At 44.9% G+C, this 13,836-nt stretch overlaps 1 protein-coding gene across 4 annotated transcripts in view; it reads right to left on the bottom strand.

Moving 5' to 3' along the window:
- ROR1 (receptor tyrosine kinase like orphan receptor 1) overlaps positions 1-13,836 on the bottom strand; it is an 88,273-nt gene that overhangs the window by 42,840 nt on the left and 31,597 nt on the right. For 3 of the 4 annotated variants that reach the window (XM_027747954.2, XM_039387177.1, XM_039387179.1), the window contains one exon: positions 6,967-7,038. In XM_027747954.2, the coding sequence (XP_027603755.1) occupies positions 6,967-7,009 (43 nt within the window). In that variant the 5' untranslated portion in view covers positions 7,010-7,038. Of the gene's footprint in view, positions 1-757; positions 817-6,966; positions 7,039-13,836 lie in introns of those variants that run through there. The other variant, XM_039387178.1, reaches the window with a different exon arrangement.

Genomic DNA, 13,836 nt, shown 5'->3' with positions numbered 1-13,836 from the left:
ATATTCAAAGAAAAGTTAAAATTAAAGTCTCTGTTCAAGCCTAAAACAGCTTTAATCCAGGTGCACCAGAGACTGGTGTACCAAGTTAGTTCCATTACAGATGGGTAACAACACACCTCCCTGGAAAGGAGCATCTCCAGACCTTTTCTAAAGCAAACCTGCAGCTGTGGGGAACCATTTCCAGCTGCTGGACTGGAGAACTTGTTTAATTCTGGATTTGAAAATTCAAACCTGCACTGCGGCACATAAAGCAACCACCTGACCTGGCTGGAATAAGGCAGGTGGGATACCAGTCCACAGGCTGCTTATGGCATTTATAGAATCCTGGAATGGTTTAGGTTGGAAGGGACCTTAAAGCTCATCCAGTTCTACTCCCTGCCATGGGCAGGGACACCTTCCATTAGACAAGGCTGATCAAGCCTCATCCAACCTGGCCTTGAATTAACTTTGTGAACCAAAAGGTCTAGCAGTTCCCTGGTTCTTTGTCATACCATGCACTGGAAAGAAGAAATGCCAAAAAATGTCTCAGTCAGTGACTGCAAGACAGATTTGTTTAGTGAATGATAACACAAGAGTTATCATTAGTTAGAAAACCTCTATCTAAAAGGAAGGAGCCTCTTGGGCATGTTGGAGGGTCTGACACACTCTGTCCCATTTAATATCTTAGCCTGGAAAGCAGCATTTTCATTCATCCAGCGCTCTGGATTATCCACAAGAGTCCAGTCTGATGCTACACTAACAAGTGTCCCATACTCACAAGTATTGGCACCACCACTGAGCTCAGCCTGTCGGAAATTTTCTGTATGGAATTAGAAAATCTCCAGTTGTCTTTGGAGAAAATCAACAACGTGAAGCCCACCCAGCCTGAAGTCGCTGGAGGGGCTTGCTGGCTGTTCCATATGTTCAGTCGGCTGGAATTTTGAGCTCGAGAAGGAACCAGAAGGACTTCTGATGGAAGTGCAGCCATAGACAGGGCACATAATTCTCTGTTGGAAAAAGGATTGACCACTGATTGCTTGATCTGCCTATAACACACAGACAACTCCCAATCTGTGGGTCTGATCACCAGATCCTTGCTATTAAAAGGAAAACTTCCTGCTGGAATTTCACTTATTTTAAATGAATAAAAGCAGAGGAAGAGATGCCACACTCAACCCATGATTTGGTGACCCATATGAAGAATATCAACACTAAAGAAGTCCAGATAATGGTGTGGGATATTCAGTGACAACTGTCTTGGGACAAAAGGAAACCTTCCATGCCTTTGTTTGCCTGGCTAAATTTCCAAGGAGTTTCCTCAGTGGTAGGTGTGTGCAGGACTCAATTTGGGATGCACACGGAAGCTGGGCTTCCTCTTCCCAAACATATCCAGAGGCCTCAGAGCCACCCAGGATAACTCCCTGAACCCAAACAGGCTGCCTGAGGCTCGATGGCTTTGCAGATCTCCACGGGTGACACTCACTGTGCTTGGGATTCTCAGGACTAATTGCTGCTTTCTGATAATTAACAGTTTAGATACAGCCCTGGGCCATAGGGAGGGAGGGAAACCAGACTTCCAAAAAATGACCTGGAACTAGAATTCTATTGCTTTGATGGGAACTCGTCCCCCTCCACGGCACTGTGAACTCTTTATGTGCATCTGAGAGGTGGCATCTGCCTCTCCTTTTCCTTAAAACTCTGAGGTTTAAGGACAGATGTCTCCGAGGTCACTTTGACGCTCCGATCTGGAGAGGGGAAATGAAGTTTTCTTTACTCAGGAACCAGTTTTATAGCACAAGTAGGAAGCCTCTAAACTTCATCGCCCAAAAAAAGTGATTTGGAATAGGTAAACAAATGTCCACATCCAGCTATAAACCCAACTACTGAAAACCATCAAGGGATTTTGTTGTCACTTTAGAAGCTGCTCTGCAGTAAAGAGCCACGTAGAAAAAGTGCAGCATTAAAGGGAGGGTGCACGGAAAGGTATGTGCCTCAAGATTAATGCTGTAGAGTCAAAGAAAAGCTGTTATTTCTGACATTTTGACATAGCATCACTTTAGGATCTGGTTCTTATTAGCCCTTTCTGTGCCTTTTAAAGGTCTATTTTTTTAAAACCAAAAATGTCAGGAAATTTGGACCAGAAATGTACAATAAAACACGTCCCTTGACCCTCTGATCTATCAATCTTTCAAATAAACAAAGATAGCTGGATGAGCCAGGAAAAGATTATTATATACAGTTACCTTATGGATAATGGTCAATATTCACTGCACACACACAGCTTATAGAAAAAAATCTAACCTAAGTGAAGCTTTTTGTGAAAGATTTTTGCCATGAATGCCCCAAGTTACTCAGGGTTTCTTTTTCGGGTTGTGTTCTGTGACCTTCGAATTTCACACCCTGTATTATTTATAAATGAGACATTCAAGAAACACAAATTCTCAAATAAAACCATACACTCCATCAGTGGAAAAGCAAACAAAAGGAGCTAATGTACTGTGGCTAAAAAAATGTTCAAACAAAGTAGCAGTAATTTACTGCCTCGCTACTAACGGGACCCCACAAATCGAATCAGGATCCTGAGCCCCATCAGGGGACCTTGATTTACCCAATATCCCCCAGATAATAAAGGAAAATAAAAAGGTAAATTGTGCATGAATGTGAAAGCTGTAATTCTTCCCCTTTCACCACACGGATCGAATTCACATGCAGTGATTTCAAAGGAGAATCTGGAAATCTCCAAAGAGCTGGGGCCAAAGGCAGGAGGCACTGATCCACCTGGTTTTCTCCACGTTTGGTTTTGTTTATGTTGTTTAAGATGTAGTTTGCCTAAGAGTCAAATTCTCCCTGGGAGATCACAAAGATCTCCCCTACAAGAACTCGAAGCCAGGTCATTTCTCTGCCTGGAAAGATGTTCCAAGGGGTAGCTCTAGCCTGGATTTGTCAGGAAGGATGGCAGAGCTTCCCCTTGGAAAATCGCACACCCAAAGGGTCCCTCAGCACCTGGATGTCCCACAGACCCTTCCTTGTGCTGTAGCCATGGTCCAGCCCACCCTGCCAGGGAACATTCTGCCCACACAAGGATCTCTAGGAAGTTAATGACACATTCCCACATGCTGCACTTCTCCCATTCCTTGTTTTGACCTTCCACAGTTATTTCCTGCTGCGGATGCCCAGACCATCCCAGGGGGATGCTTGCTATAGGTGATCCCTGTATTGATATGCCTTTGAATATTAAGGATAAATCCCAGATTAACCTTAAACTACTGAGTGATTTGGGGTGCATTTTGTAAAATCCCGACTCCTGCTGCCAAGCTCTCCAGGGAATGTTTGCCTTTCCTGGAGCACCATGGGACTGCCAAGTGCTGACTGCAAGGTCTGTGCCACATGGAGAGGCTGGGAGTGCTGGGAGCTCAAATCCCGGGCTTGGGATCATGGATATCTGTAAATGGAAATGGCTCCCAAGCCCTGAACCATTCCAAAGTTTTATACTTGTTTGCCAAAGGCCATGGAAGGGAAAGAAAAACAGGCAGCATCTGCAAAACTTCACACTAATAGTTTTCTTTGGAAGCTGAAGGACCAAGTGAAGATGCCAGGAGGAGGAGGAGGAGGTACCAGCACTCCAGCTGCACTCCAGCCCCAATGCCCTCAGCTCCAGGACACATCCTTGGGCATGGCCATGATGGAACAAGCTCCACAGGAGGCTGCAGGTGGGAATGGGGGGATCACAAGAACCCGCCAGGAGAACGACTCCATCGTTCTCTTATCAGTCCTGCAGAACCAACAGTCACTGAAGTTGAATCCCACTCACAGTCAAAAGAAAATAATATTTCAAAGCTGACTCTTTCTTGGCAAAGACTCCAGTATTATCTTAGCCTAAGGATGGAGAGATCCCAAACAATTCCTCCACTGTACAGACGTAAATAGGCTCTCACTCAAATTCAGGCCTATTTCTTTGTAAATAAACCCAGGTCTGAGGGAAGGAAAAGCCTCCCCTTCCACCATCATTTTTGTGGAAGAGAAGCAGCTGAAGGAAGGGCTCTTCACCTTTTTAAAGAAGGAAAAGAAGAGCTGATAGTAAATCGGAAGCTGCAGGTTCCCTCAGCCTGAGAGAATCTCAACCAGCAACTTGGGGGTGAAAGGTTTCACATCCTGCCACTGACCCCCTGAAATGGATCTTTTCCTACCACCAGAGCCCCCTCTTTCCCCTGAAGTTCACTTAATTTTCCTTATATAATTAAATATCTCTTGAATCATATTTTCATTTCTCTTTTTCCCTCGTGGCATTCCCTCTGCACCCTGTGGTTTAGCAGTGGGAAAAGAGAGAGAAATGCTCACAGCTAAATCCCCCCTGTTTTAAAAGTGATTATTTCTTTATTTTTTATGCCCAGTTTGTTTGTTTTTTTAAGGTTTTGGTGAGAAACCACCTCCTCCCTCCCATCAATCGCTGCTTTCAACAGCTCTTCACGGGTGGCTGCGTCTCTTTTAAATTCATTTCCTGCTAAAAAGAATAAACAGGCAACTGTTTAATGCTGTCGATTTGGCTTATTTAATAGAAATTGAAACCTGAATAGGGCTCAGTTGTAAGATAATCAGTGCAGAACTCACTGAGAGCGAGGGAAAGCAGCAGATTAAGTCATTATTTCAAAATGCAGAATATTATTATCAAGACTCTGAGCTGTTCCTCCTTCCCAAACACATGGGATATAGTGGAGATGCTCATTTCCAAAAGGCAGCAGGTAGAGTTGGAGCCACTTAGTGCAGGCAGCCATTTAATTGGGAAATTTGGCTGGGAACCACTTTCATGTGGTGAACTTAATAGGCTTTAAACTGAGTTTTACTGCGTGACCTCCTGGCTGAGTGCAGCAAAGACAAGTGGATGTTGATTCCTTGAGATGCTTGTTTGCAAAAGAAATGGAAACTAAGTGCACACCTAATTTTCTCCTCTGAGGTTTCAACTCCCCAGGTCAGCATGTGCTTTATACAAGACCTTCAGCAGAAGCAGCAGCTCCCACATTAAAGCCCCTGCTCTCTCCCAGACAAGACAAAACCTGTGTGCTTCACTTTGCTGGGAGGAGAACTCGCCCTCTGACTCAGCTTTTGCATTTTAATCCCATATGTAAATTCGTGTTTAGGTGTGGGAGCTGACAGCAGCCTGAATGCTAATCAGCTCCAGCAAAGGGGCTGGTAATCCCCCAGGAATGCAGGATTCAGCCCAGCCAGTGGTAATTGCTGCATTCCAGGTGGATTAGGAGCCTGGAAGTTCATTTTACCTGTTTCTGACAATATACAGAGCTCAGGAACAGGTGCCATGGAAGTAACGTGGAAAATGGTTCAGTTATTAATGGAGAGGTCAGGCTCAGCTGGCACAGGAAGTGTCAGCTCTGCTTTGACTGTCCAAAGTTTTGCCTTCTCTCTGCAATTTCCAAATTTTGAGCGTTCGTGGCCTTAACTTGCATTTTCTAGGCCACTTAGTTATTTCTTACTTTTTGAAAAACCAAAGAAAGCTGCCAAACAAGTAAAGAAACACTGAAAGAGGGTAGATTAAGATTGGATATTAGGAATAAATTCTTCTCCAATGTGGCTTTTTACAAGGGCATGAAGTGACAGGACAAGGGGGGATGGCTTCCCACTGCCAGAGGGCAGGGTTAGGTGGGATATTGGGAAGGAATTCTACCCTGTGAGGGTGAGGAGGCCCTGGCACAGGTTGCCCAGAGAAGCTGTGGCTGCCCCATCCCTGGAAGTGTCCAAGGCCAGGTTGGACGGGGCTTGGAGCAGTTTGGGCTAGTGGAAGGTGTCCCTGCCCATGGCACGGGGTGGAATGGGATGAGCTTTAAGGTCCCTCCCAATCCAAACCATTCCATGATCCTGTCTGGGGAGACCACTGCCTTCACCTCTCTGCAGCTTTGGGATGTTCCCTGAGCACAGCCCGGCCCCGCCACGAGCACCTGGATGAATCCCTGCAGTGGGATAAGACATCCAGTCTGGCAACACCTTCTTTCAGCAATTTGCTGTGATTTGGGAATTCTCTGCTTAATGACTAGAAGCTTTTCTCCCTGTCCCACCACAAAGCACCAGCCCTTTGACTTTTGTCTTCTCCACTGTGTCCTGGGTCACCAGAAAGTCCTGCTCCTTCCCCAGTGGGAAGGCAGATGTGAAAGAATCAACCTCAAGTACTCAGAACCACATATTCTCTTCATACTTAAGCACAGCAAACATATTTATGCATAAACATAAAGCATTATGAACACATGTTCAAAAAAACATTAACAAAATACAGACAAAAACAGTTGGAAAAACCATCTGTGGCAAAATTCCACTATGGGAAATCTCCAGCTAAAGAGTAAACGGTCGGTAAAGTTTGAAGCAAATGAAAGGAGTGGTTGACAAATTGCACTCCACTGGAATGGTTCATCAGAACCATTTCAAAGACCACATTGACTCAGGAGCTGCAGCCACTGCCTTGCAATAAGGGCTGGAGGAATCTGAGCAATTTGGCTTAAATAATTAGTGGTGCATCATTTACACAATCAAGGGGAATGAGAAATACATCCCTGTTCTTACAATATATACCCTTCACAGAGCTCCGAGTCACACATAATCCCCACCTGCAAATGTATTTCTCCCTCTATTATTAAAGCCTCAAAATTTCACAATAAACACACCAAGGCAAAGTGACTGCCCAGTGCTTGTGAATTGTGAGTCCAAAGCTTAACATCCACCAGACAAAACGAGTGAAGCAGTTCATAAACCAACAGAACTCACATCTTGAAATATTTTTGCCATGTGGAACATTTTACTGATACGAGAAACAAACACAGCAATCTCCAGAAATCACAGAACCACATGTAATTAAATGCCAAAGGATTACAAGGCAAATGAGCTTTATCTTAAATGCCCCCTCTCCCCTTTGTTGGCTGATCTGGTCAAGAATTGGGATTTTCAAATCTGATTTCAGGTGCTTCTATGTATTTTGTGTCCTCTTACCTTTATCTAATTCACTGGAGATGTTCCATGATGATGTGGGCATGAAATCAGCAACAACTGAGGAATTTGCCCCTGGAAGGGAAAAAGAGAAAAACCAAGAGATGCTGTTAATATATCGATCCTACATGATCAGGAATAAAGTTCCTGGCATAGTAATGACATTATTTGAAGAGCAGCAGCTATTAAAACGCTGGCAGGCTGAGACAGATGGGCAGCAGGACCAGCCAAGTGGAAAAAGGCACTGCGCCAGTGCTGGAGCTTGTTTTGCAAGACTGTTCACTGGGAGGCCTTGTGCTAATTAAGCAACCAATCCTTGGGATGTGTTTGGCCCACCTTAAAATCCCTCCACGAGTTTTACAGAGGCAGAATGACTCTGCAGTGTGAGGAAAACACCAAAGCTATGAGGCTTCTCAAAGTGTTATCTATTACTATTTACAAGCGATTTTAATCCTGCAAACCATGAGCACAATAGGGCTATATTTATGAAAACTTCTCCTAAACAGGGGCTGGACAGACTCATCTGAACACCAGCAGCATTTGCTCATTGCTGTGATAAGTCTTTACTTCTCAAGTAAAAGCTGAATGGGGACTTCAGTCTTTACTTGTATTTTTACCTAATTTTAACATGCAATCATCAAGCTGCAGGGAGGATGGTGTTAAGGGAACTGCCAGCACATGTACAGCCTCAGCTCTAGGTCATGGTAAAACACCTCCCTGTATCCAAACATGGATGATTTCATCTAACACCCATGCAGGACTCTGGGAACTGTGGCCATCCGTGGCAGCTGCCACATCCCACCAGGCTCCAGGGATTAATGACCGTATCTAAGAGCTTTAGTGAGTGATGGTGGGAAGAGTGGGAAGAAGGGGTGTGCGCACACATTCCATGGCATGGAAAAGCAGTGCACCTCCTAATTCCCTGTGTCCACCCAGCCCCAGGAAACCTGACCTCAAAAATGAGGAGAGCGATGCTGGATACGGCCCTGAACGTGGGAAAGGAGAGGGAATCTGAAAATAAAATCAAGCAGTGCTCAATGGGAAAAGATTCACTACAAAGCACCATCCTGCAGCCCAATCCTGCATCCTGGCTGGGTCCCCAGTGCTGGGTGATCTCATTTGTCCCAGAGGTGTACAGAGAGTCGGGGGCTGAGTGTCAGGTGAGACCAGGAATGTTTTGAAGTGTATTCGTTTTACTTTGACACCATCCCTTTACCTTATTCCCAGATTTCACTTGCAAAAAGTGGCAGTGCAAGGATATGCAAAGATGTTCTGCCTCTATTTGACCCACTAGCAACTTTCTATCTCATGAAAAAATCCCGAGAACATTGTGAACACCAAGTTACAAATGCAGGAGCCGCTCGGTTCAGACACAGCCACCACACTTCTTACAAATATGGCCCTGCTTACAAGCCCACCTGGTAGCACTGCTTATTTAACACTCTGGCAAGCATTTCCAATGTAAACACCAATTGGAAGGCACTATAACTCACCTCCAAACACAGCCCAGCCTGTGCAGATACACAGGGCAGGAACCACTGCTGGGACAGATCCTGGGCCCAGGTCAAGTGGAACAGCCAGGGACACCCCTTCACACAAGCTGAGATTTTGGCCCACTGGGTTCATCCCTCCTCGTTACAGAATCCTTTAGATTGGAAAAGACCTCTAAGATCATGGAGTCCAGCCTTTGACTGCTCAGCACCTTGCAGTCAGAGTCACAGAATGTTCTGGGTTGGAAGGGACCCACTGAATCCAACTTTCAAATGAATGGCCATGCAAGGATCAAACCCACAGCCTTGGTGTTATTGGCACCATGCTCTGACCAACTGAGCTAATCATCGTTCTTGACTTTCAACTAACAGCTGAGCTTCTTATCTAACCTGAATGCTTGGCTAAACCTGCAGGGTTCACGGAAAACAGCGCGGATCCAGTGCCAGTGTCACTCTCACGGTGACCAGGATCATCCAGGACACCGAGGTCGATGGGTTTGCTCTGAGGATAAAGCTGAGATGGGGGAGAGGTGACAAAGAACCAAACACTGACCAGGACCTGGTCAGTGTAATGCTGGTACCCAAGGTTTGGATGCTCAATCTCCTGCCTCCCCACGTCCTGATTTTTCCATCTCTCCCACCCAAAAATGGGGCAGCTCCTGTAGGCCTGTGAGAAAACCCCTCAGAGACAGCGATCTGAGGTGCTGTTGCCCCTGCTGAAACCAAACTGATTCATCCCTTATGTCACAGGGCACTGCTCAAACCCACAAATAATGGGTTACATCATTCCCACCACTCACACATTCACATTTGGCACTGGACAATATATTTTCCACAGGTACTTTTGTTCACCTGGCAATATGTTAGTGTTAAGTGCCCACAAAAGAACCATATTCTGCAAACAGGCAACACATTCACCAAAACAAAAGTACTAACAATGCTATGACCACAGAGGTATTTTGATATTTAAAACTCCAGAGTGTTCAAATTGATGTTTTCTTAAACAGGCTTTGAAAACATCACAGTGAATCTCACAGAGCAGATGTCCATCATCTCATCTACAAAGGAAACCATATTAGAAAACCAAATGTCACTGCGAGGTAACTCTCCAGGCTGACAACTGGGCATTTTCTGATATCCCTCAATTAAAGCTCAGACTGAAGAGCAAAGCATTACTGTGCCCTTAGTAAATGTTTTATTTGACTGAAGGGAACATTCAGAGCGGCTACACCGTGTAGGAACGTATCACCCAATCAAAGCAGAACACAAAAGCCTCCCAGAAAAGAGGTCCACAAGACATGCCCAAATTTAATCTCTACCTGTGCTGACTCAGGACTGCTGTGCATGGAAGTGACAGCAGTGACTCCTCCCCTTGGAAAAGCTCTGTTGTAACTCCAGGCCAGGTAGGAAGCGCTCCGTGAGAAGGTGACTCCCAGCCAGCCACAGAAAGGGATGAGTCATGGATGGGGGAAGGATCAGAGCCTCATCTCAGCAAACTCATCCGTGATCCACCTCGCTCAGTAAATGTCTCCAGGAGGAAAATGGGTCTAAAAAACCAGGAATGAGAAGGACTTTTCTCCCTTTTGGGACTCACCATGTGTAGTGGGTCCAAGAGGTGGAGCACCAGGAAGGTCACACAGAATGCAAGGCACCTGCAGCTATTCCACCCAGGGTGTGGAGAGGAGGGAGCAGAGCTCAGTATCCATCACTCCAATGGCCCATCTGCCCACTTCACTCACACCCCTGACCTTTAAACCCCCACCAACTGCTCCCTTTAGTCTGTGAATCCCATAAACGGCATTTACACACAGCAACTTGTATTGGGGGCACTGCAACAGGCTTGTCCATTTGCTGTCACCAGTAAAAAATAGAGGAAAAAAATCTCCTTAATATTAGAATCACAGAATCCCAGAATCATCCAGGTTGGAAAAGCCCTCCAGGATCATCGAGTCCAGCCTGTGCCCGATCCCCACCGTGTCACCCAGCCCAGAGCACTGAGTGCCACGTCCAGAAATTCCTCCTGATACCCAGCCTCAACCTCCCCTGGCACAGGCCATTTCCTCTTGTCCCGTTAATATTGCAACTGAATTTTGAATGAAGAGTTTAAAAGTTAAGCCTTAATCCTTAAAAATTCCCTCATGCCCTGCTTGAACTTGAACTTGTTTGGGAAAAGAGTCAACCTGAGAAATGTGAGCAGCAGAGAGAGCCATTATCCCGTTAAGATTTTATTTATATATGGAATCATTGCAGATGAATGATGACTCTTATCCTTAACACTTGGAAAGATAATTATCTCTTCAAATCTCTCTGACTGTTAAGAAACATTGGTTTTAAGTTAATGAGAAGTCACAACAGACAATTAGAACCCTGTGAAAAGCCAAGTCAAGTGTATTCAAACACACTCCCCACAGAGAAGTTGGCTAATAGCTGATTTTATGACCAGATTGCATAAGTGTGGAGTGAATTTCACACGTCAGTCCTTGTAAAGCCTTTGTGACTAAATAAACTTCGATACAGTTTACAAAAAGCTGCCTCTCTGTGCAATGTATTTTAACATGAACTAAAGGCAGTCTCAGCCAAAATGGGAAGAAGGAAGGTAACTGAGATGACACCAAGGCCAGAAATGAATGAAGAGTTTAATGTGGAATAAATTTGTTGTACAGAAACAAAGCAGAGAGCAAAGGAAGCAGAGATTAAAATCCTCAGGCTTGCAGGAACTCATCTTTTTAAGGTCAAAGAAAAGTCCACTTAAACCACGCAAATAAAAAATTCATAGTGTTTTATTAATGGGCCCCCTCTGTCTTACTTTATATCCCACCAGTGGGTCATTCTACACCTTAATTATATACCCTAATTCTATAATTATATACATATAATCAGGAGTAATTCATTTTTCCTGATACAAAAATGAATGTGATTGCAACACATGTAATTCAGATCTCACTACAGGATAACCAAAACAGCAAAAAAGGAGTTCAAAGTCTGAGTAATAAGATAAACTATCCAAAATGAATGTTTAAACTACAGAAAAACAGTTTTCCATTTGCAAGTCTCTTTCTGAGTCTGAGCAGAAAGCCTACCCTAAGTGAGTTTTGCTATTCCATGAAGGAATTTGCCTAAGGAAGTGATAAAACCCCAATTTCCTGAGACGTTGAGAACAAGATTGGGCAAGACATCACTAGAGACACAAAGGGGAGTTATCCCACACTGGCAGAAGGGTCAGGGCAGGACAGCTCAACAGGGGACACGGGCACAACTATTTTGGCCAAACATTTTATGGGAGCAGATCTACTGGAAACATCAACACCCCTCAAAGAGGTGAAGAAAAATCTCTAGGAAACAGAGATCCTACTTGGGTGGAACATTAAGAAAAGAGGAATTGTAGATAAAGTTATACAACTCAGAGAAAAGCTAATTATCCCGAGTGCACAGTATTTTTTGCTTTTCTGCACATTCCAGACCGACTCTTCATCTCTCTCCCTGTCTGGTTCCTACCTGACTGATCTCCTCCAGGATCTTCCCACAGATCTGCCTCCAGGCTGTTTTTCTTCTCACCCTATCTGCCTCATCTTCCTTTTCTGCCTTTTGCAGTCTCTGTTTCACTGTTCCTTTGTAAGTTCCCCACAGGTTTTCATCTGATCTCCCAAGATATTCCATGTTGCAACCACCAGTTACAGCCTCTCCACAGCCCACCCCGGAGCTGCTGAAGGAGATCTAGACATACTTTCTGCAGACTGTAATGGATTTTACCTCATTTTACTAATTTTCTTGTCTGTCTCAAAGCTGGCACCAGCCTGAAATTTCTATAATTTATCTCAAATTCTGCTTATACCTTTAATGTGTGAAAGGATTGTCATGACATCATTATCTCAGCGTGTCAGGAGACATGTCTGCATGAGAATGTGCTTCAAAAGGAGGTGGGAATTGGGAATACTTCAATCAGTTGAATGTGGCAAAACTGCAGGAAGATGGGAAAAATTGAGAGCATTTCTGCTCTTTGAGTAAGGCAGGTGTCTCTCAAGGAGAATATATATATATTTATATGTGTATACTGCAGCAGATAGTCCATGTTAAAAATATATTTCTGAAAAGAGACTTCCCCTTCCATGCTCAGGTGAAGCTGTTGTTTCAAATATTTCAAAGTTCAATATTCTGGGGCAATAAATCTACCCCAGAACAGCCTTTATAACTGGTAAGCAAGATGAGATGCTGCATGATGGCATTTCTCCTTCAAAAGCTTAACACCAGAGTGTTGTGCTCCACCTGGTTACTCCATGGCTGAAAAAGCAAAGGCAAAGCTTGTGCTGCCAAAACCTTGCCTTGGCAGACCCAGGAGATAAGGGTTTATCAGATCACAGAATCCCAGAATCACTGAGGCTGGAAGAGACTCCCAGCCCATCAAGTCCAACCTGTGCCCAATCCCCACCATGTCACCCAGCCCAGAGCACTGAGTGCCACATTCAGTCATTCCTTGGACACCTCCAGGGATGGGGACTCCAACAACTCCCTGGGCAGCCCCTTCCAATGTTTGAACACCCCCCTCCATGAGGAAATTCCTCCTGATGTCCAACCTGAACCTCCCCTGGCACAGCTTGAGGCCATTTCCCCCTGTCCTGTCCCTTGTTCCCTGGGAGCAGAGCCCGACCCCCTTCGGCTCCACCCTCCTGTCAGGGAGCTGCAGAGAGAGACAAGGTCCCCCCTGAGCCTCCTTTTCTCCAAGTTGAGCCCCCCCCAGCTCCTCACAGGATGTACATCATTCCCTCAGAGTTCAAAACTGTCACTGTGGTGTCCAAAACACACTTTCTGCTGGCAAAGGACCCTCTGGAGCTCTCCAGGCTGCTCCATGCAGAGATGATGTTGTGGGATCCCAATAACCTTCAAATGGTTCATTTTGTTCACGTTCTTAGAATTTAAAACCCTCCAACACATCTACCTGTTATTTACCTGCAGTGTGTCACTACCGATAGCCCAGAGAGGTTAATAATCAGCATTGGATTGGGGAATTTGTCACACCAGTGAACAACTCAAGCTCTGTGGATTTCAAATTTACAAGACATTAATTTCCAGCTTCAAAAGGGAGATGTGCAGCAGGATGATTTAATTTAGTGCGAGACTGGAAATTGTTAGGAACTTAATTTATATCCCAGCCTGTTCCATCTATCAGAGCACCTCATCACCACTATTGGCACTTTCATCAGCACCCACCTCTGCCTGGGAGTGTTTCTAAAAGCCTCAAGCTCCCGAGGGCTGGAGATGAATGGAAGGATTAGCCCATTTATGATGCATCATCAGAAAGAATCCCTGATTTCAGGGCAGAAAGCCAAGAGTGCTTCATGCACCTGACACCTCTGCCGTACCTTATCCTGCAGATCTGCTCTATTCC

The sequence above is a fragment of the Pipra filicauda genome, unplaced genomic scaffold (assembly GCF_003945595.2).
Source record: "Pipra filicauda isolate LSUMZ 115617 unplaced genomic scaffold, ASM394559v2 scaffold539_size335297_pilon, whole genome shotgun sequence".
NCBI classification, from domain to species: domain Eukaryota; kingdom Metazoa; phylum Chordata; class Aves; order Passeriformes; family Pipridae; genus Pipra; species Pipra filicauda.
The sequence above is the reverse complement of the archived record's forward strand: the minus strand, read 5'-3'. Positions and strand labels throughout refer to the sequence as shown.